Raw genomic sequence first — 21,584 nt, forward strand, 5'->3', positions numbered from 1 at the left:
CACATGGTAAAACAGTAAAACATTAAAGACAACATGAGATGCTTTAATCATTATGCTTTGATTTTGTTTCCCACTATTGTCATCTCTATTGTGTATATTGTTGTTGCTTCTATTGTTTGTCTTTACCATGTAAAATGCCTCGAGTACACTATACAAATAAAATGTATTAATGATAATCAGACGTATTAAGCATTCAAACGTTTATGAGCTTGACAGTGAGTGAATACCAAAACAATGAGCGGATCTTTCTTCCATTGTGCTCGTGTATTCAACATTTCCAAACAATAAAATAAGTGACACGAATCCCCTTCGGCTTCCAGAAACCTCCTCAGCGCCGAGTCATCTGGCTGCAAGTGAAGCCGTCCGTGTGACCGCAAGAGAAACTAGGGGGAGTAAAAAAAAAACTGTGATAAAATTACTCCCCCAACACTGGATCAAAACCCAGCGGGGAGGGGAGTGCCAACCACCTGATTAAGCAACACGGAGGAAATGAGAGAAGCAAAAAAAAAAAGGGTCCATTTTCTCCAAGAGAGGGAAGGAAAACCTAAAGAAGAAAGAATGGGAGGGGACGACCGAGGAAGGAGGGGGGGGGGGGGGCTGTAGGTGGGATATGCGTTTGTACATATGTGTGTGTGTGGGGGGTGTCGGAGGGTGCGCGGGGTTAAAGTAACAGATTTTAAATCAGTTCTTTGGCCTTTAACGGGCGCAACAGAAGCCCCACTATGCCAGCGCAGAACAAAGAGGGGGCGGCGGCGGCCTCGACCAATTAACATTCCTGCAGCCTTTATGAGCCGCCTGGACCCGCCCCTTCACTCACACCTCGTAAAAGTCACAAACATCAATTCTTGCAAACCATAACTGTCATTATAATCCCATTAAAAACAACCCACTGAGCAATTTACAGTGGACACCAGGGCCCCGTGTGCCAGCGGCCCCGGGGAGGGAATCGCCTCCCGCCGGAACGCAAGCTGCACTAATGTGAAAGTTTATTGGGAGTAATTTGACAGAATATGACATGATAGTGACTCCAGGAGTTCACAGTGCGAGCTGAACACACACACACACACACACAAAAATGAGCTGAAACCTCTTCTTCGGCAGCCTCTTTGCGAACACCGAGCTGGCCACAAGGTATAGGTGTTGCCATTTAAAGACGCGTATGTGTCATTTTGGCCACTAGGGGGCAGAAAAACACAGAAATAAGCTGATAATTACACTGTCACCACTTTTATAATTGCATATGCAATTATAATCTTTCCTCTCCACCCACTCCTGATAAAATATCTGTCTCTTTAGCTGCTTGATGCTCCATTTTCTTCCCCAGCTACTTGCTAGCTTTGTCTGTTTTTTTTCTCCTGCTGGAAACAGATGGCCATAAAAGTTCGCTGGCTGAAACTCTCGTGCTGATTTTTCCCAACAAAACCAAAGTGGCGACAAAGAGTTGAACGATTATTCTCTGTGATTTTTGTGCAAATCCTAATATTAGCGTTCAACGAAGGCCCAAACACCGGAGGCATGCCAATTCTGTAAATGTGCTGGAGGCCAAGTTTAAATAAATAAAAAAATAAAAAGAAATAAAACAACTAAAACTGCTCCTTTTGTGGAGAAATTACAACAAAATGTAGTCAATCAAAAATTTTCCATACTAAGTCAAATATTTATATGCAAAATATTGACATTTTTTGACGTAATATGAGTACAATTATTATCTCAGAACTTTGACAAGTTGTATTAACATTTAATCTACTTCCTAGAAGTCTGATCATTGGGTGGACAAAATAACAGAAACACTTAAGAGTGTCAATCTAATTTAATTAAGACAAATCCTGCAATTCTACTCGCAACCTGCGATGGACAAAATAATAATGGCATCAAAACAATACAAATGTGGAAGTAAATACATGTGCGTAGGAGCTAAGTAATTGAGTAATAATTATGTCATTTGTTGCCAATTATAGAGAACACAAGAATTACCCAGGAAGGAAAATATGTATCTGTATGTTTTTTCTCAAACATAATAGCAAGTGTTTCTATTTCCCATGTAATTAGCACCAAATTGCATCGTTGTTTCAAGGAAACTGCGTCACCACTAAATCATAACACAAAGGAAGCTGCTGAGTGCCACTTAGCAGCGTGTGTGTCGGCTTTAATGGATGCGAGAGTCCCTCATTGTCATGACGGGAGTTTTCAAAGCGGCGCGTGAGCTGAAAACTCACAGGGGCGGAAAGAACGTCGGTGCTACTGGAGCAACACACACACACACACACGCACACGCACTTTCTGTGATGCAGAGTGCAGGAAAGCTTCATTAACTGTGAGGTGTTTTTGGTTATTTTGAGGGCTGACGAGGTGAGACGTGACTTAAGATGCTGCACATCGCTGCTGTGACCCCACATGGCCTCAACCTGCACACAGCCATAAGGCATGGTGCAGTGTGTGGCTCCCCCTAGAGGCCGGGTTGGGCTTTACATCATGTGAGGTGAACCGAAGGTGTAACTGTGGTTTTCTGCCCTCTGTGTGTTGTGCATTTGTTAATTGTTTATAATATTTTTTTTGTTAACGTTCTCGAAACAAAGTGCTGCATGGATGTACAAAGAAATACGATCAAAATGATTGAACTTAATTAGTTTACAATAAATCAATAATTAATGAAAGTCAATTTGTTAAATGGTGACGTTAGCAATTTAGCCATGAAGCAGAAAAATATTTTTTAAAGTAAAAGTGCATATATATGCTGTAAATAAAGCAAAAATAAAATTTGTACCTTCTATTTTGTGATGATAATTTATGATTTATTTTGAATTGCTAAATGTGCTTTTATAGAATTTTACCATTGCCAGTTGTTTTTGTGATCACATTTTTATACATATTATAGATGTGCATATAAAGAAAAGATGTGCACAATACATGTACATAAAGATACACATGCACATAACATACAAATAAAAATACATAAGGGTATATATGCGTACATACACATATGTATGTACGCACATACATGCATAGCCTCATATATATATATGCACACATACACAAGCCTTTACAACATCTACAATCTACAATAAAAGCAATGCCGTGTGATGTGAAAATGAAACAAAGAAAAAAAAGAGAAAATAGAAAATTATATTTGCAACTTTTCAACAGACTTTTATACTGAATCCCAAGCATAGGAATGCATAATTTAATCAATGTACTGCTGACCTCAGATCAGAGGACAATTACTATTTAATCTAGATTTCCCTAAATTTAAGTTATATTCTCAGGTGGAAAAAAAAATATAACATAAAAAAAAAAACTAATTCCTTGCAGCATGAGCTTTTCATGATGCTATTCTTCCTCATTGGGTTTACCCTCTAAGCGAACCTCAATAAGTTAGTATTACAGGTGCACCTCTTTAGTGAGAGTTTGTCAGTCTTTTGATAGTTTCAATCATCATTCTATCTCGAAGGTCTTCAGGAGTGTGGCGATAACGTGTTACAGATACAGCGGCTTGTACTGAAGCACAGCCCTGGTGGTACTGGCGAGGGGAGCGGAGAGGTCATGTGTTCTTCGTGCTGATCAGAATGATGGGGATCTTTCTCCTGCTCATCTCTCTGGACATCTGACACCAGCTGCAGGGGCCGCAGAAGGTGGCGAACAGGCAGTCCCTACACATGTTGTCCTGCAGGAAGAACACAAGGAGCTCTGGTCAACATCAACAGGTCTTGTTGAAGAAATAACAGTTAAAATGGCTCAGCACATATGAACAGAACTATAAAAGTACTAATATTACACAGATCTGATCTACCAGGTGGATCTCACACAGCCCTGGTGTACGTGTTGGAAAGGGTTGATGTTTCCGCTAGCTCCCCGCTGAAGCCAGTTAGCACTGCTGCTAGCTTTCCGCTAGAGCTGCTGCTAGTTCTCTGCTAGCTCCCTGTTAGCTCCCCGACAACCACCGAAGGTGGCGGGACCAGCCCCGGCTGGACGCCCGACTCGGACGCGCGCAGTAGCAGCAGCAGCTAGCAGTAGCAACACTAGCTTGCTACAGCTGGGACACCCACCGAAGGTAGGAGCGCCTCGTGACCCGACTTTTACGGTAATTAGCCGGTCTTGTTATGTGAGTAATAGAGGATACATTTATTTTTAAAAGATTAGTGGGTGACATTTCTCCCTTGGTCATAAAATTACAGCTTGGAGCCGGGTTGGGTTTCAAGGTCAACCCACGGGGCTAAAACACCAGACAAGCCCTACTTTGATGCCGTAACGCTGCCGCATGGAGACCCTCATGGACATGCCGATCGGAGGGATGAAGCCGAAGCCGTCCAGCAAGGGGAGACAGAGGCACTCGCCGTATTTCTTGGCAGTGATGCAAGCGAAGCAGGGCAGGCACCAGAAAGCAAGACAACCTGAACCAGAAACAGAGAGGGTTACCGATGAAAGACGCACATTGTCTTGAGATACAAATCAAGGCATGAGGAAGTGAACTGACTGTCATGTGTTTTGTATGATTGTCAACATGGATTTGAAATTGTATAGTTTTGGAGATTGTCTGGCGTTCAAATTGACAAATAAGATTAGAGATTCTGTGAGGAAAACACTCAATATAGAATTATGCGTTTCATAAGATAAAATACAATAAACGACAGAACTATTATTGATCTCGAAGGAAATTCTTCCGCTCAAAGTTTGATAATTTTGCATATATGTATACACATACATATATATACATATACATATATACACACACACACACACACACACACACACACACACACACACACACACACACACACACACATATATAAATATAAACAATGAAACAATGAGTTGCTCTGAGCCAAAAATGTTCATATAAAGTTCATTAAAGCTATTCACGATGTTTTAAAAGCTTGATTTCATAAACCTATTGGTCAGTTTATTGTCCAGCGCTCGTGTGATGATGAAACTTACACTCGGGCATGTTTTCGGTGCACTGACATATTCCAGATCCCCAATCCTGGGATTCCCGGACGTCCATCACAGGCTGCGGCTGCCTGACGACCATCTTTGACGTCATGACGGCTTCTAAAAAGAGGAAAAACATGAATATCGAGTTTACTCATGTCACTTCCACATTGAAACAAACAAAAGATTCACTACATATCAAATGTTCTTGTAGTTTCAGAGGGAGAACCTCTGGAACGAAGGACAACTTGAGGATGTTGTGGAGAGGTTTAATGATAACTCGTTATTCAAACATCTGCGAGGATATCGCTTGCATAAGTATTAAAATGCTAAACTTTAGGACATAGTGTTGAGGGTCTTGAGTCCAGCAGAACGCTGTTTGTGTCTCAGGCTAAACTAAAAGTAACATTAGACTGACCTGTGGACACATACAAACAACAAAATCTGACTTTCAATTATATTTTATGGCAAACTGCTTCAAATCAAATTTCACAGTGCAAAAAAAACAAGATCATTCCATGTAAGGGAATCACAATGACACAAATATAGACAGGTTCAGACTAATACAAGAACATATGTGTATGGACATGTAATTAATGTCTCACCTGTGTATTTGCGTGCTGAGGGAGCTCTGATCTGGACGTCCTGTCGCGGCTAATGCCTGTATGGATAGGTTGTCATTTCAGTCGGTTCAGAAATACCTGCAGACAACAGGACACCCGAGAGAGAACAAACTGGACAAACCAGTCCGTCCTGAGCTCCTCCAACATCCCTTTGCTATTATTTATTCCAACAAGCAGCGGGGCGGGGTCATTACACGGCTAAACACGTCATTACATTGTTTTCCCTGAAACATAAAGTTCTGGAAGTAAACTTCCTGTTGACTGCAGGAGCAAATCAAAGACAAACAGCAGAAGAGGAATGGTTAAACGCGGCTCACTGCGGTTGTGTTAGAGGGCCTATTCACGCCTGGTATTACCACGTGACCTGGATTAAATACTTTCTTGTTATCTCGACTGATACTGAGACATGAGGGAATCAGATCTTAACGTGCAATGTAGTTCTGCAGACTCTGAAGGAAAACTTGGGCGCTACCTGTTGCTTTTAGGGAGCCGATGTTTCGGTTTTGGGATTTAGACATAATCCCAGTGTCGTAGATGACTGAGTTTGACATTCCTCATCTATTGTTTAAATCTGACTGTAAAAACATGCATTTTCAAACCAGTTGGGGGAAGTTTAAGAAACTCAAAAGGACTTTGTTCTGGTTTTTGGAGTCCAAATCACACAGGCCCTGACCTACCTCAAGGATTATACACCCGTATAAAAATGTCAAACTACTTTAGTACTTTATCCGGTAGGAACCGTCTCTTAAACTTAATGCTGAACTTTTGGTTTGTGAAAATGTCTCTTTCCTTTCATCATAATTGAACAGGTGAAAGTGACGCAGCATGTGGTTTTGGGAACTAACCGGTTAAGGTTAAGGTAACCGGTTTGTTCTTCTTTAGAAAGTTGGGGCTGGAATCGCGAAATAAATAAAACCTCTCCCATCCTGTAACAATTACGTTTAAAAAAAACACAAAAAAAAACGTTTAATGAGTCACAACAGCCACAAACCACAGTAAAAACCGTGGCTACACAACACCCTCAAGAAGACACTTTCTGTAGTCTACTGAACAAAGCAGCAACATAAAGATGATAAATAAATTATATATATATATATATATATATATATATATATTCACATTTAATAAAATAATGTTCACAGCACACAAATACTGATGAATTTGCCGGTGGTTTGTTACTTTCGTCACCAATCGTCATTTTGATCCTGTAAAGATTTAAGATCGTCGTCTTAATAATTTCTCGAAAATTAACGGCAAAAAAAAAAAAAAAAAAAAAAAAAAGGGTAGAGATTTGTTTACGCATCATACATCGTCATAAAACAAAAACTTATCTCCGCAGACACACGCCCTCGCCCTGCATTCCTGACCAGGTGACGAAGAGAGACGAAAGCCGCGAGGGATTATTACCGGCTCTACATCATTCAAAGTTTCGTGACACGACTAGTCACAGTTTCTCGCTGGAAGGACTCACGCGACATAAAAAGTGCATTGTCATTCACAGGAGCTTTGTGGTAGTAGAAATTAAATACAGACATTACAAAATCAGTGTAAGCAGGATGGGCAGAGCGGCGGCCATTTTAGGCGGTGACCGTTTTAGGCGGTTGACTTTCTGAAAAAAAAAAAAAACGACGTGCGACAAGTCACAGACTCGCTTAGGTAAAGGTTTGGAGTAACGACTAAAAAACCCCAAAAACCGACGTAATTCTTCATCCACACACTCTTGCCACAGCTTGGGAAAACACAATGCTACCGCTAAACGTTGTTCAGTAACAACAGCTTTAAAGCTTGGCGACGTTAGCCCGCTAGCCAGCGCCGCCAAGCTTTACTGGTTAGCTAGCCCTCAAGCATGAGAGTCAATGTGTGTATTGAACCACACACAGAGACGATGACTTCATGAACCCTGCTCCTCTAGTTGCAAAATCTGGTTTAATTGGTGAAAGTTGTAAATATAAATGTCATCCATAATTGTTCTACCGTTCACATAACGTGCTTCGATTGAATTATGAATCACTGACACTTTCTTTGACCTCCTATCTTTTCGTTTAATGTAAATGACGTCCTAGAAACTCGTCTTCAATAGTCGCTCTACTACATTCAAAGCAGGAATGACGAGAGAGTGATCGGGAACATCAGAAACTCTTTCGCAAACAACTTTGCATTCAAGAAAGGGAGAGGTTTCGCCAGTAAGCATAAAATAAGCGGCTGTCAAAAGTTAACGTCGCAGGAAGAATTCAAGAAATGTCGGCAATGTAAATGATTATGATCTGCAAAGATAAAAAAGGCTTTTAGAGTGTGGTGAGGTAAGACTCATCAGCGAGATCATTGTCTTCATTTTTTTTAAATAGTATTCATGTAAAGTTTTAGTTTATTTTGTTAAAGGCTCTGTAATTCCTGCAAACAGCTGTCGGTGTAGTTTTTTAGCACACATGATATAAACTGGAGTAAATGGTGTTTTTTATGGGGATTATTTTCAGCAGCGGATTAATATTAACGCTAACTGAAGTGATTGAGACTCAGTGAGGAATACGATGAATCAAGCTTTGACTACACAAACGATGCTTGTTAGTTCTAGAAATTAATTGTTATCTGTCCTTTTCAAGGGATTTATTGACAGTAAGAGTTCATTTTCTGCAGCTTTCCCATTACCTTTGACCCAGATCGATGGCTTCCCGTGAGGCAGCACAAACTGAGTGACCTGCCCGAGCTGTGCGATGACACAACTCTCACTTTGTTCCCTATGGACACTTTTTTCTTTAGAGAGCTTTCTTCAAGGAGGAGGAGCCGCTCACCGACACGTGAACGGCTTTTTGAGGCTGATGACCACATGATTAAAAGAAATCCTTAAATAATTTAAATAGTCGAGGATTACAACAACCTCGTGCGCTTGACTTGTGTCTTAATACTTATTCATGCAACAGGCTGCTGCGAACATTTCAACAGAAATAATACACCGCAGTTTGATAAAAGACAATGAAGACACTTGTTTTGGGGGAAAAACATCAGTATGTATTAGTATTCTCATTATGAAGATAATTATTATGATTGTTATTATTCTTATTAATAGTCCTAATAATAATGCAACACATTCCAACAAGGTCATGTAGACAGATGCTGAAAAATATAACTAATATTATTAAAAACAACGACCAGTAAGAATAATATGGAAGCCCATGTCCGCACAAAAAAAAAAGTATGACAAAATTTAAAAAAAAGTCAAAATTATGAGATAGTAGGTGCAATGTTGATGGCTTTGTAATGACTTTTTTTGTGGCAGAAATGGGCTTCCATAGAATAATACAAACTAGAGATGTTGTAGCTAAACATAATAAAAGTAATAATCATAAAAATGATCAAATGTAATGTAATTAAACATATATGATTCACCTGTTGTTTTAAACTATATTCCATAATGGCCAAAAAAATAATAATAATAAATCTTAAACCCCCCAAATCCCACTAAGACGAATTTAACGCTGCGCTTTACATAAGGGAATTGTTTGAGATGGAGTTAGACCCCCCCCCAAAAAAATGTGAGACTATCGACTATTTTCTTTTGTGCCAAAGGGGAACTTAACTGGAAATATGTGAATGTGACAACTTCTCTCTAAGGATTCCTGCATGGTGTCAAAAGTCTAAATTTAATCACATTGAGACGATGACTTCAGGTTGTTGAACATGTGGTCACTCTGCAGACCTGAAACCTTGATGCCACCGCTTTGTCCACAGCAGATAAACCAGTTGAACTCGAGAGGTGAAAACCAGAGAGCGAATGTCTGAACAGAGCAAACAGACAGCAGAGCAGCAGCGCCGAAGACCGAGGTCACAGTCCATCCACAGTCGATAGAATCGTCATCTTTTGTCCAAAATCCCCCCCCCCCCCCCCCAAAAAAGTTGAATTTTTCCTTCCCCCGGCAATTGGTCGAGTTCAGCAATAAGTGCTAATAAAACAGGAAGATTCATTTAAAGTGTTGATGCATGCAGCTGTTGTTTATTCACAACACATTTGCAACAAATGTGTTTTGAGAGAAAAGAAATGGTGCTCTAAATCATACGGGAATGTTTTCACTCACAACACATTCAATTTGTTTTCCCGCCATATCTTCGCCTCGCAAGCCAACTTGAACATCGTTTGAACTGTTTCATGTTTCCGTACAAAGCACTCAGCCTAGTTAAAGGTCTTTACTGAATATTGAATCTGTATTTGGGCTTGAACTGTTTTTATTTTTGCCCCGATGGGGCAGAGCAACATGTAAACACTGATATAGTGCAGAAATGTTAGCAAACTGTTTTACATGTTAAGTTCATTTAAAAGCTTCTGGCCACCAGATTAATTCCAATATTCGTCAACGTCAATTCACAGATTAATTCTTACTCAACTCGTCAATCTTCACATCTTCATCCTCCTAAATTACTGACTCTCCGGGGTCAATTTTCTATTAGATTTCAGGGGAACCAAATTATGAAATGACTTTTCCCACCTAATAAAGAAATGTCCTTCTATAAATGTTTCAACAATTGCCCAAAGGAAAGTCTAATTGCTGTTTTGTAAGAGTTTTTTTTAAGGATTAGTGTTCATAACTTTCTTGTTTTAGCTGTTATATCAAAATGTTTAGCTTTTTCACTCATGGGGACTAATAGTATTAGCATGGGGACTTGTAGCATTAGCATTGCTTAGGAAATGCCACAGAGGTATAACCCAAAATCCCTGAACAAATGCAAGCCATGCTTATAAGCTTATATATGCTTCATATTTTATTGTTTGATTTGTGCAAAAAATACTCTCACTCTCTTTGAACTCTGTTTCGGTCTCCACCAACTCCTGCGACAGAACTATCTGGCTCTTAAGCTGCTAAATGCTTCTCTTGGTTCGTCAGCTGGTCTCAAAACGTTCAACGGGTTAATCAGAGCTTTTTATCCCCCTCTTGCCTAAAACAGCTGCCAAATGCGACCGTAAGGAGATGTTCTCGTGCTGTAGAAGATGCTCTAAAGGGTGCCGTGAATGAAAAGTTGAACAGCTCCAACTCACTTTTGAACAAATGCATTTACGTAATAACTGAGAATCTGCAGATTGACCAAGAAAAAGCTTGAGAATTGACTTGGGATTTGCTTTTTCTCTTCTTTTCTCTATTTGGTGAATCAAAGTGAAATGCAAAATCCAGTATTGCATCTGTACAACCAACATAAGTGAAGTATTTTCCTGTTGCACTATCACTGTTCCTATATTTCTCGTTCACATCATCAAATTCCACAAAAATGTCCACACTATTTAAACCTGAACTTTGCACCACAAAAAGCTCACTTAAATAGAGAGAAAGGGAGGGAGGAGCAGTGATACTCAGTCAGCCCCGGGAGGAAAGAAGAGATGACAGAAACGAGGATCTCCCATTGAAATCTGGTATTACACAAATCTACACTTGTGTGAATATTTTACATGTATGGCAGAATTTTATTTAGATAATGCCGAGGGCTGTTCGCATGGTCACCACATGCTTTCAGAGAAATGTTTGCATGTGCAGATAAGATACCTGATGAAGACTTGGCTTGGTTTGACATTTGCTCTGGTTATTTCTCTATGTGCATGAAGTAAAATACAACGGTTAGCATCAGCTTTGACGTCTGCAGTGTCCTGTGGTGAACCTGGCAAGTTGCATATAATCGGCTTGGCCGAGGTTTGTGAGTTGTAATCAGGGTCGATGGTGAGAAAAAAACAGCTTTAAAAAAAAAAAACGATGAACGACATGAATCCAGCGAACCTGTTTATATTTCCCATTAGGTAGCACATTTGGTGTCTGAAAACACCGGATGTCTTGTGCATGACCTTATTTTGGCTCATCGCTGAAGCATTTATGATGTTTTCACCGTGTAAAGTTCCCTTTTTTTGATCGTTGTTCCATTCCATCAAATGGAAATGATGCTTAGCAGGCAGAAAGATTAATTTGGAAATGTCGGGATCTCAACTAGAATTTAAAAATCCTTCACCAGCGCCTCTGCAGCCGGCACATCTTGGCGAACTGAAAAGGATTTGGACAAATTTGGTTTTGTCCACACGGCTGCGTCATCCGCAGGTTAGTTTAGCTCTGTTGGTGTATTCACACATTGAAAGGCAACTAAAAACACACAAAAAGGTGAAAGAGATCATGAATTGATGCTCTGAAATCGACCGTATCGGTTCCTCTTTCACGGGACCTCTGGCGCTCCCCTAGTGGAGAGCTGATGAACACACAGGGACTCGGTCTCGGTTGCATAATGTTCCAAAGAATTAACATCAACTGCAGTTTCGAGCAACTCTGCAGGATGTTTTTTTTTAACATAGTGAAAGATATTTAACAGCTTAAGAGCCCTATTTTTTAATGTATTTTTCCCTTCAGGCGCTTGGAGACTTAAGCAGAGCTAAAACTAGAGTTAATACGGGCATTGTGTTATTGTTCAGACAGAAACTTGACTCTGAATGCTAATCTGGTTGATTTAAGACTCCCCTAAAAAAAAAATGAACGACTGCTTGCATCACAGGTTGTCTGACCTCAGACTCAGAAGAGGTTGCTTTTTTAAGAGATTTTATATTTGTATTATTGTCGGACGATTCGAGAGATAACATTTATCGTAAAAAAAAAAGAAGCAATTATTAGAAAAAAAATGTATTTGTGATCTTTTGCAGGTGCTTCGACCCCCATATTGGGACCCAATGATCTCATTCAACGTGACGTCATCTAATAAGGTGCTTATGTGATTTGCAGGTACCTGCAGGCGTTCCTGAGACTCTGGCCATCAAGCGGATGGAGGGCTGCAGTGAGCCAGAGCCTCCTGTCCCGGGCGGGACGTCGGCCATGTCGGGGCCTCTCCTGGGGAAGCTGCACAGCCAGACGGACTCCGTCCTCACGGCGGCCCGGCTCGCCCGCAGAGGATGGACGGCGGAGGAGGGGAAGAATACAGGGTGGCAAGTTTCCTATATCGACTCGTCGCGCTGGTCGTCCTCGAGGTCCGAGAAGGAACCCGGGAATGTTCCAGAAGGAGCAAAACGGACTGAAGGGTGTCTCTCGGCCGACAGGCAGACGGGCCTTCGCGTCGTGGTGTCCGGCTGTCGCACCTCATTCAGACAGTGCAGGAGGTTCAAGGCCCCGATGCTACCGGTCATTGCAGAGATGTAGACTCGGCCTTTGCTCCAGAAAAGAACAACGAATTAAAAAAAGGCACAGTGCACGAAAAACATTCTCGGTTCAGAGTATCTGTCGACTCTATTAAAACCTTGTGTTGAATTATGAACTTTAATGGTGTGAACATGTGATTCAATGGACTTTTTTTTTGTCTGTACATGCACTTAAAAACAATAACACACAATTCTAAGTTGTCTTTTATTTTCCAAAATCATCATCAGCTACATTGTAGCTTTATGCATTGTAGAATGGGTTTGAGAAAACTATCAAACTGTCCTCCGAGGGAAACAAAGAATAAACAAACAGCTGATAAGATTCTCAGTGTTTAAATCTCAGTGACCGGAGCAACGCTGCGGGACAAGAAAAGCAAGACAGTCCTGGAAAACGGTGCCAAGGTTCAAACTTGGTTACACAACATACTGCATGTGCACTTGTTTTGCTTTTTTGAAGCTGTTTTTTTCTCACCATCAATGTAATTTGTGCAAAGCGGCAGCAGTGCTGCTTTAATCCCGCCAGTCTTGACCACAGGCTCAGCAGCTTTCTGACTATTGTCTTAAACATTCAAACGCACAGAAAATACAACAAAAATAAAGGTACTCCCCGTCGGGGAATCGAACCCCGGTCTTCCGCGTGACAGGCGGAGATACTGTCCACTATACTAACGAGGAGGAGGTATATCTCACACCTGACTAATCAGATTTTCCGAGGGTCCCTGAACGCACCATGTGTCTCTTTAATTATGTTGAGACATGACTCATGTCACATGATCCGAGGATGCTGTAGTTTAATGCCCTTGTTCTTATACCTGAAAGTGACAAATTTTTCCAGCCGCAGAGTAATTGGTATATATTAACTATGGTTTTCAAATTAATTGTTGCCGTTTTTTTTTTTTTTAACACAAAAATTATCATGTAAAGTTTGATTTAAATTTCAACACTGGTTTGTAGCAATATTGAATTGAAAAAACAAAACTGTTTCCGCCCGGTCTCGAACCGGGGACCTTTCGCGTGTTAGGCGAACGTGATAACCACTACACTACGGAAACTGGGTGGAGTACTGTGGTCAGGAACCGCTCTGTGTGTTTCCTTGTCTGCCGGGGTCGGGATTTGACACTGGGACACATTTGACACATTTTTCTAAAAAAGGGCGAAAAGAATAAGTTGTTTCCGCCCGGTCTCGAACCGGGGACCTTTTGAGTGTGAGGCGAACGTGATAACCACTACACTACGGTGAGAAAGCGACACATTCAGGGTCAAACAGAATAACCAACACCGCTCTGTATGTTTCCTAACAAGCAGATTTTAAGTCCAGTGTTACTTTATGAAATGAAATATAAATATCTTATATTCTGGGACAGTGTTTAAAATAAAGTTTAGTCATGAGTAGTGATTTTGCTTGAAACCATTTTGTAAATTAAGTTTTATCGCCCTCGGTTGCACACGCAGGCCCGCTCCACAGGCGCAACGGGCTACTTTTCCCATCTATTGTTTTAAACATTCAAACTTACTGTAAATACAGCATAAATAAAATAAAGATACTCCCCGTCGGGGAATCGAACCCCGGTCTTCCGCGTGACAGGCGGAGATACTGTCCACTATACTAACGAGGAGGAGGTAGAAAAACCATGAGACTTATCAGGTTTTCCCAGGGTCCCTGAACGCATCATGTCTTTCTGTAGTGTAGGGACACAGACAGGTACCATCCGGTTCCTCCCAGCAGGTGTCCTGAGGCAGAGTCAATATTAATGTGTATAAATATGATTAGTGCACAAGAATAAACATAGTCAATATCTTGAATAAATTCAAACAGACAAGGACATTGGAAAACTATTCAATCTAATCACTAAATCAAAGGGCAAAAAGAATAAATTGTTTCCGCCCGGTCTCGAACCGGGGACCTTTCGCGTGTGAGGCGAACGTGATAACCACTACACTACGGAAACGGTGAGAAGGTAGTGAGTTCAGGGTCAAACGGAATAACCAACACTGATCCCTATGTTTCCTAACGAGCAGATGTTGAGTAAAGTGTTGGGGGCCGAACACACCAGACACGACTCTTAAAAATGCGTCGCGAGCAAAACGGCGCTGCGCGGCTTTCATGCACGCCTTTTAAAATAAAAATTTAAATATTCTCAATCTTTAAGCGCAAGGCACGGAGTCGCACAGCTCATCAATGTCACACTCGGCCAAGGCATCCAACTCAGATCAAGCAAGAGACGGGCTTTATTACTTTCACACTTCCTTCTCGTTTTCATGCGGTGTGAACATCAGGGAAGTCAAAAGAAAATGGCGACCTCCAACGAGGCGCTAATATTAGCGGTATTCAATGCCAAAGAGCTTTACAATTCTAGATCTAAACACTACTCTACTGCTCGGAAAACACTCAACCTGACTCCTCCTCAGCCAAAAGTACAACTGAAAGCACTCGTCATCAAGACAATTCGCGGAATAGATGGTATTCGCTGTACTGTCTCCTTTTTTTGTTGTAAATATTGTGAACCCAAAACCTAAGTGATTTTTGGGACTTTTTCTTCCACCTCGTCCCATATCACAGCAAGGGCGCAACGTCGGCTTGAATGCATTTTGTAAATTAAGTTTTATCACCGTCGGTTGCACACGCAGGCCCGCTCCACAGGTGCAACGGGCTGTTTTTACTATCTATTGTTTTAAACATTCAAACGTACTGAAAACACAACATAAATAAAATAAAGATACTCCCCGTCGGGGAATCGAACCCCGGTCTTCCGCGTGACAGGCGGAGATACTGTCCACTATACTAACGAGGAAGAGGTAGAAAAACCATGTGACAAATCAGATTTTCCCAGGGTCCATGAACGCACCGTGTCTTTCTGTTGTGTAGACAGGCGGGTCAAAGGGGAGACAGACGGTCCTATCTGGTTCCTCCCAGCAGGTGTTCTGAGGCAGAGTTGTATAAATAGGATTAGTGCACAAGAATAAATATGGATATGATTGGATAAACGTCTATTGTGTTCATAGCTAATATCTAGATTGCTACAACAATACAATGCTTGGTGTTTTATAATAAATTTGTAAAGCGAGCCATCTAGTGGCGCATGAAAATACTAATAAAGTATGAATACCTCAGATTGTTCAGTATTTAACTAAAAGTACTGCGTTACAAGCCAGATGTGACGTCAAGAGGAACTGCTGTCCAGAGAAGGTTCTGTAGACACGGCAGACTGCTAAAACAATTTATTCTGATGAATAAGTTAAATACAATGTTTGTTAAACGTAATTTAAACACTAATACAACATGGACAAAAATGTTTGTACAAAGTCAAAGCCAAGACGTTTCTCCACTTGACGTAATGACGTTGTTGAAACAAAATGGAGGCGAAACGCATCGTCACCATCTGTTGACCATAAGTTTCTGAAAATACTCCATATTTAAACATAAACCGGACGTAACTACACCTGGAAATGTAGATACAAAAACCATAGCGCCTCTTTTGTATAAACAATAACACAACTGCTGTATTTATGCCTAGAAAGCATTTGACTCATTGAGGCCGCTACAGTGTTAGCTTAGCATAGCCCTGAACAAGCCGGACTCCATTCAGAAAAGACACATATTAAAAGATGTTTGCTTGTCGTCCTTCGGAAAAAACGGACAATGTATTACTTCAGACTTCCTACAAATCAGCATCATTATGTTGTTGTTTCGGGAGGTTTTTTATATCCCGTTGAAGCAATTAAAGCACAGCAAAGATCCTCCATTGAAGTTTTTAACTAGCAGGCTCATTAGTCATAAACAGTGAAGGTTAAACTAAACGTGATCGCCATCGTAATGCGAGCCCTTACCAAACACCGGAGCACAAACTGCTCGCTTGGTAAAGTTCTTTCGGACCAGAACTTCTCACGGCATCTGCAACACGCCGCCATTTAACTGCAACACGCGTCGCCTCGAGGCTGCGTTCATGGCCGCATCGAGAACTCAAGACTTTACAGACTCCAGGAAACGGATAAATAATCTGGAAGACACGTGTTCTGTACAATCAGGTTATGTACAATAGTCGTGGAACCAGAGGCAGACCGACAGGATGTAACCTCTGTGAGATGTCTCCTGGCCTGATGGCTCTCGAGGAGCTGGATAGACTTGAGCTAACAGCAGGTTTATTCCACACCTGCTTTCATGTCAAGGACAACAACGTGTGGACAACAGCCAGACAACCAATATTGAAAATGTACTTAATCGTAATCGATAAAATCACGTGGCGAAAAGAATAAATTGTTTCCGCCCGGTCTCGAACCGGGGACCTTTCGCGTGTGAGGCGAACGTGATAACCACTACACTACGGAAACGCCGACGAGAAGATGCGTTCACGGACCGCTCAAATAATCCGAAGACAATGTGACTGATCCGCTACTGCAAATCGATGTGCGGATCCAGCAGCAAGCAAAGTTACATAAAAGACACAACATATCAGGACTAAAATAATACTCAATGTATACAACAAAAGATACAAAACAGATTTCACATAAAAATGGAAACATCACGTTTTATACAATTTCAGTAAATCCTAATGCTCATATTGGCTTGGATTCAATGCAGTCCAAATCGATGTGCGATCCATTACTCAAACCTGACGACACGCATTATTATTTTGCAGTTAAATAATTAACATTTACTCCAACACTTTGACATAATGACATCTTATTAATACAATTCAGTGCGTCTGTATATATAGCTATACATCTCATGTAGCATACAGATAAGTGGTCCTGCACTTGACTGATGATTTCATAAGTACTAATAAAATCCCCATCGAACGTAAAAGCTGCGTACAAAGGCACAAAAGCGATCATTATTGTAGCGTCCATACTCACGACTTGTCGACCGCTGGTTTCCTTGCAATGTAGGTTTATTTATGGAACTGATAATAACGTCGGCGAAACTCTCCTACATCCAGTTAGAAGCTACCGAACAGCTAACAAGCACATGTTGCTCCTCGAATACGCGTCTTACACACTTAACCTTCCCGTTCCCCGACAGGTCAAACCCCGCCTCCCGCCTGCTCCACCAATCACAGGGCCCCAAACCGACCATCACGCACACACGACCTCCCTATTGGCCGAAGAGCGCGAGCGGTGACCGAGCGACCCCTCCCGTCTACACAGGCGTACAGGTTAGCTTAATCCTCGTATGCATTAATAGCAGAGCCACCAACTCTCACGGTTTCGCCGTGTGACATACGCTTTTTCATGTTTTCACACGCTCACACGCCACACAACCAATATCTCACGGCAAAAAAAAAGTCTGAAGTGCGTTCGTTCCTTTTTAAATCACCCGACGATAGATGCCGCTAAGGAGCGCATCTGTAAACGCTGCATAGACAACCTATTTACCTCAAACTCGCGCGACTGGGGGACCGCCGGCAGAGACTAAGGTATCGGGGATCTCAAGTGTCACGCATTGAACGTGACTGTCACTCATTACGGTATTAAGTCACGCCCTCCCGCCACACAGCTGTACGGCGGCGCATATTTTTCATTGTCGTTTTTTGTGGCTCAAGGTCCTCATGGCCCTCTGACGGGTCCCTCCACGTCCTCTACTTCTTCCACCTTCTCCACTTCCTCTACTTCCTCCACATCCACTTCCTCCACTTCCTCTACTTTCTCCAGATCCACTTCCTCCACTTCCTCCATTTCCTCCACTTCCTCTACTTCCTCCACATCCACTTCCTCCACCTTCTCCATTTGCTCGACTTCCTCCATGCACGTTAACCACTTCCGCCATGTCCTCCACGTCATAGATAGATAGATAAATAGATACTTTTTTCATCCCCAAGGGGAAATGTGTTCATCAAAGCAGCAAGCAAAGTTACATAGAAGACACAACATATCAGGACTAAAATAATACTCAATAGATACAACAAAAGATATCAAAAAGATTTCACATTAAAAATGGAAACATCACGTTTTATACAATTCCAGTAACTCCTAATACTGACATTGGCTTGGATTCAATGTGGCAGTGTGTATTGCATGTAATATATGTTGTAAACAATTAACAATGGCAAAGTCTTTAAAGGGCATTTGTGGGTTTGTCAGACCTTCAGCACCATACACTTTAAACACTTTAGTGGAGCACTTTCACTTGACTTGTGTTGTTATCGATAAATCCCTTTTTGTGTTGTCCCTGTGTGTTGCAGCCTCTGCAGGTTGTGACACACACCTGTAAACATTAACGTGGAGCATTTAAGGTGCTGCTAATGAGTAAGCAAATCTCCTCATAAGACAAGAGCCTGAAGGGCATTTAGGGTTGAACATAAAAAAATTAAAGCCAAGGGGCAAAGAGAGTCACATGATCACATCGATCGAATAAGTGGGCGGTCAGTGGTTCAGATGGCTCTGCCCATGAGGCGGGCGTTTAAAAAGCCCCCTCACCCCTCTCACTCGGGCCATTATTTGTTCTTCCAGCAGAGATCCTGTACAGCTGACTTCCTCCTCTTCCTCCTCTTGTTACCAAACAGCTGACATGGCATTAAGTGGTCGAACGGCAGTAGTGACTGGAGCAGCGATGGGCATCGGGAGAGCCATCACGGAGATGCTGCTCCAGAACGGGGCGAAGGTCAAGTTTAGACAGTGTGTGTGTGTGTGTGTGTGTGTGTGTGTGTGTGTGTGTGTGTGTGTTACAATAAGCAAAAGAGCAGGACTGAGTTGCAAATCTTTTTTAGAGCTAACAACATTCACAAATGTGTCGCAACACACAAATAAGATCACAAGATTATACTTTTATGTTTTGATTACTTGCAGTGTATTTTTGGAAGCTAGTCGGGACTTAAAAAACAAATATGAGTGTTTATCTGCATTTCTTTATGTGACATATATGTAACACATTGTTTAATTTAAAGTCCAGCCATGAAAAGACAATCAATCGTGACTAATCAGTGTTGTAAACATATCTCTGGAACGCATCCAAAAACAATGCTTTATGAAAAAGCCAGAGTGTGTGTGTGTGTGTGTGTGTGTGTGTGTGTGTGTGTGTGTGTGTGTGTGTGTGTGTGTGTGTGTGTATATATCTTTATCTGGTGCTCCACTTGTGCAGGTCGCCCTCCTGGACGTGAATGAATCTGCAGGCCAAAGTTTAAAGGCAGTCCTTGACCAGCAGCACGGAGCACAGAACACTCTGTTCCTCCACTGCAGCGTTGAATCAGAGCAGCAAACCAAAGGTAAAGCTCGGAGGCGGAGCTTATGGACTCATTTACAGGCCGCGCCATCAGCCGTGTTTTATTGTCGGTCGGAGGTCGACCGCGGCAGCAGAGTTTAAAGCTGACCGCTATATGTTCTTCTCTGCTCTCTCAAGCCGCCTTCCAGAAGACGGTGGAGACCTTCGGCGGGATCGACATCGTGTGCAACAACGCCGGCATCTTGAACGAGGCGGAGTGGGAGAAATGTGTCAACATAAACCTGGTCAGACATAATAATCTGATTTTATTCAGATTACTAGTATTAGTACCTTCAATAACAGAACAAACTCTTCATTGATGGACCTCGCATCCCTCCTGAACAGGTGGCGGTCATCAGGGTGACCTACATGGCTCTGGAGCACATGAACAAGTTGACTGGAGGTCGGGGAGGGGTTATCGTCAACATTGCATCCATGGCAGGTATACGTCCCACAATGCATTGCAGTGCACCTTCTACACAGTACTCTATTGTATCTCCTTTAACTGCCAAAGCAGTAAGAAATAGCTTTCATGAGACTTTTTATGATGAGACCTGTGTACAAAAACAAGAAAAAAGATTGTTGGTCAGATAGCGAGATTATATTTTAAGGGGAAATAATGGCATGAAAACAAAAACTAAAAAAAGATGTCGACTGATCCGACTTTCATCCTGCAGGTCTCGGCCCTCTGCCCGGCTGTCCGGTCTACACGGCCACGAAACACGGAGTGGTCGGCTTCACTCGGACCATGGCGGTAAGGACGGCTGTCAGTCAACAGCTTGACCTTTTCATCCTTTTATTGCTCGCATTATTGTGTGTGTGTGTGTGTGTGTGTTTAACAGGCTTCCTCAACCGCCTCGGGCTACGGCATTCGGTTCAACGTCGTTTGCCCAGTTGCCGTCCAAACCGACTTCTTCTCCAACATTTCTGACAAAATGGGACAATTTTCCCACCGAGCTGACGACATCGTAAAACGTATGGAAAAAACGATGATAAAGTGAGTTGAATTTTTTTGCTGTAAGCTCCTTTGGTTGTATTGAACTCTATGCTTTATGTGTTAAAGCTGCATTCTCTCTCCTGACCACCAGGGGGTGACTCCCCTGGTTGTATAGAAGTCTATATAGATGACTCGACTTCTCTCTTGACGTATTCCCTCAGTAAACATTGTAAACATAAGTTTATGTCTTAATCTCTAGTTTCTAGTCTTCAATACATCATAATGTTCATTTAGTAAATTATGGTCATTTAGAGTCCAACAGACCATAAAGCAGGGGGTGCTTTAGGGGCGGGGCTACCAGGTGATTGACAGGTCTGTAGCGTTGTGTTGTCCTGTCTGGGAGTTGTCCGTGTTTTTAATCTCACAACTTTAACCCGTTCACAGAGCCTTTCCTGTTCATGAAAGTTCATTTGAAAATGTTTGGTCGCCTGAAAATGTCTTAATCCAGCGTTGGATGGTATTTAGCTCCGCCATGAATAGAAATGTTCCGTTAAAACGCGCTGCTTCTTGTGTCAGTGTGTCCGAGGTGACGCAGGGCGTCCTGGAGCTGCTGACCGACGAGACGAAGAACGGGGAGGCGCTCATGGTGAGACGCGTCGGGAGGAGCTGCGTGACGTTCCCGACGTTCAGCTAGCCGCTCTCCGTCTGTGACCTCGCGGGTCATCGCAGCTTTCAGGTCCAGGAGACCTTGAAAGTAAA

General features: G+C 42.0%; 2 protein-coding genes and 6 non-coding genes across 14 annotated transcripts; 1 reads left to right on the forward strand and 7 right to left on the reverse strand.

The window, feature by feature from the left end:
• Positions 1-2,977: 2,977 nt before the first annotated feature.
• Positions 2,978-17,640, reverse strand: LOC137802624 (cornifelin homolog B-like). Of its 7 annotated transcripts, XM_068600637.1 has the most exons (7): positions 17,548-17,640; positions 15,540-15,615; positions 12,288-14,424; positions 5,532-5,587; positions 4,933-5,046; positions 4,234-4,388; positions 2,978-3,661 (listed from the first exon to the last, which is right to left on the reverse strand). In XM_068600637.1, exons 5-7 carry the CDS (start codon positions 5,036-5,038, stop codon positions 3,539-3,541), a joined length of 384 nt encoding a protein of 127 aa, XP_068456738.1. In that variant the 5' UTR covers positions 5,039-5,046; positions 5,532-5,587; positions 12,288-14,424; positions 15,540-15,615; positions 17,548-17,640; the 3' UTR covers positions 2,978-3,538. The 7 variants fall into 7 exon arrangements, with proteins under 7 accessions (XP_068456738.1, XP_068456740.1, XP_068456737.1 ...); XM_068600639.1 differs by lacking the exon at positions 12,288-14,424; XM_068600636.1 differs by having other exon boundaries at positions 12,288-15,615.
• Positions 13,297-13,368, reverse strand: trnad-guc (transfer RNA aspartic acid (anticodon GUC)). Its single transcript has one exon. It is a non-coding gene; the product is annotated as a tRNA-Asp (tRNA).
• On the reverse strand, positions 13,673-13,745 carry trnav-aac (transfer RNA valine (anticodon AAC)). The gene has a single exon. It is a non-coding gene; the product is annotated as a tRNA-Val (tRNA).
• On the reverse strand, positions 14,238-14,309 carry trnad-guc (transfer RNA aspartic acid (anticodon GUC)). The gene has a single exon. It is a non-coding gene; the product is annotated as a tRNA-Asp (tRNA).
• trnav-cac (transfer RNA valine (anticodon CAC)) lies at positions 14,570-14,642 on the reverse strand. Its single transcript has one exon. It is a non-coding gene; the product is annotated as a tRNA-Val (tRNA).
• Positions 15,414-15,485, reverse strand: trnad-guc (transfer RNA aspartic acid (anticodon GUC)). The gene has a single exon. It is a non-coding gene; the product is annotated as a tRNA-Asp (tRNA).
• On the reverse strand, positions 16,950-17,022 carry trnav-cac (transfer RNA valine (anticodon CAC)). Its single transcript has one exon. It is a non-coding gene; the product is annotated as a tRNA-Val (tRNA).
• Positions 17,641-19,144: 1,504 nt separating the features above from the next.
• Positions 19,145-21,528, forward strand: LOC137802559 (15-hydroxyprostaglandin dehydrogenase [NAD(+)]-like). The gene is made up of 7 exons (XM_068600520.1): positions 19,145-19,291; positions 19,769-19,892; positions 20,027-20,133; positions 20,234-20,330; positions 20,566-20,642; positions 20,731-20,885; positions 21,402-21,528. The coding sequence occupies exons 1-7, from the start codon at positions 19,199-19,201 to the stop codon at positions 21,517-21,519; spliced, it is 771 nt and encodes a 256-aa protein (XP_068456621.1). The 5' UTR covers positions 19,145-19,198; the 3' UTR covers positions 21,520-21,528.
• The last annotated feature ends 56 nt before the right edge of the window (positions 21,529-21,584 follow it).

This window comes from Clinocottus analis, unplaced genomic scaffold, assembly GCF_023055335.1.
Source record: "Clinocottus analis isolate CAN_PGR_092001 unplaced genomic scaffold, fCliAna1.0.p SCAF_5, whole genome shotgun sequence".
In the NCBI taxonomy this organism is placed as follows: Eukaryota; Metazoa; Chordata; class Actinopteri; order Perciformes; family Cottidae; genus Clinocottus; species Clinocottus analis.

Excerpts from the sequence above, each read along its gene's own strand:
- LOC137802559 (XM_068600520.1), top strand. The coding sequence starts at position 19,199 with ATGGCATTAAGTGGTCGAACGGCAGTAGTGACTGGAGCAGCGATGGGC. Across the intron at positions 20,331-20,565 it reads CAACATTGCATCCATGGCAG|GTCTCGGCCCTCTGCCCGGC; the intron begins GTATACGTCCCA and ends TTCATCCTGCAG. Across the intron at positions 20,886-21,401 it reads ATGGAAAAAACGATGATAAA|TGTGTCCGAGGTGACGCAGG; the intron begins GTGAGTTGAATT and ends TTCTTGTGTCAG.
- LOC137802624 (XM_068600634.1), bottom strand. The coding sequence starts at position 5,065 with ATGTTTTTCCTCTTTTTAGAAGCCGTCATGACGTCAAAGATGGTCGTC. Across the intron at positions 4,389-4,932 it reads CACCGAAAACATGCCCGAGT|GTTGTCTTGCTTTCTGGTGC; the intron begins GTAAGTTTCATC and ends TTTCTGGTTCAG. Across the intron at positions 3,662-4,233 it reads GGCAGCGTTACGGCATCAAA|GACAACATGTGTAGGGACTG; the intron begins GTAGGGCTTGTC and ends TTCTTCCTGCAG.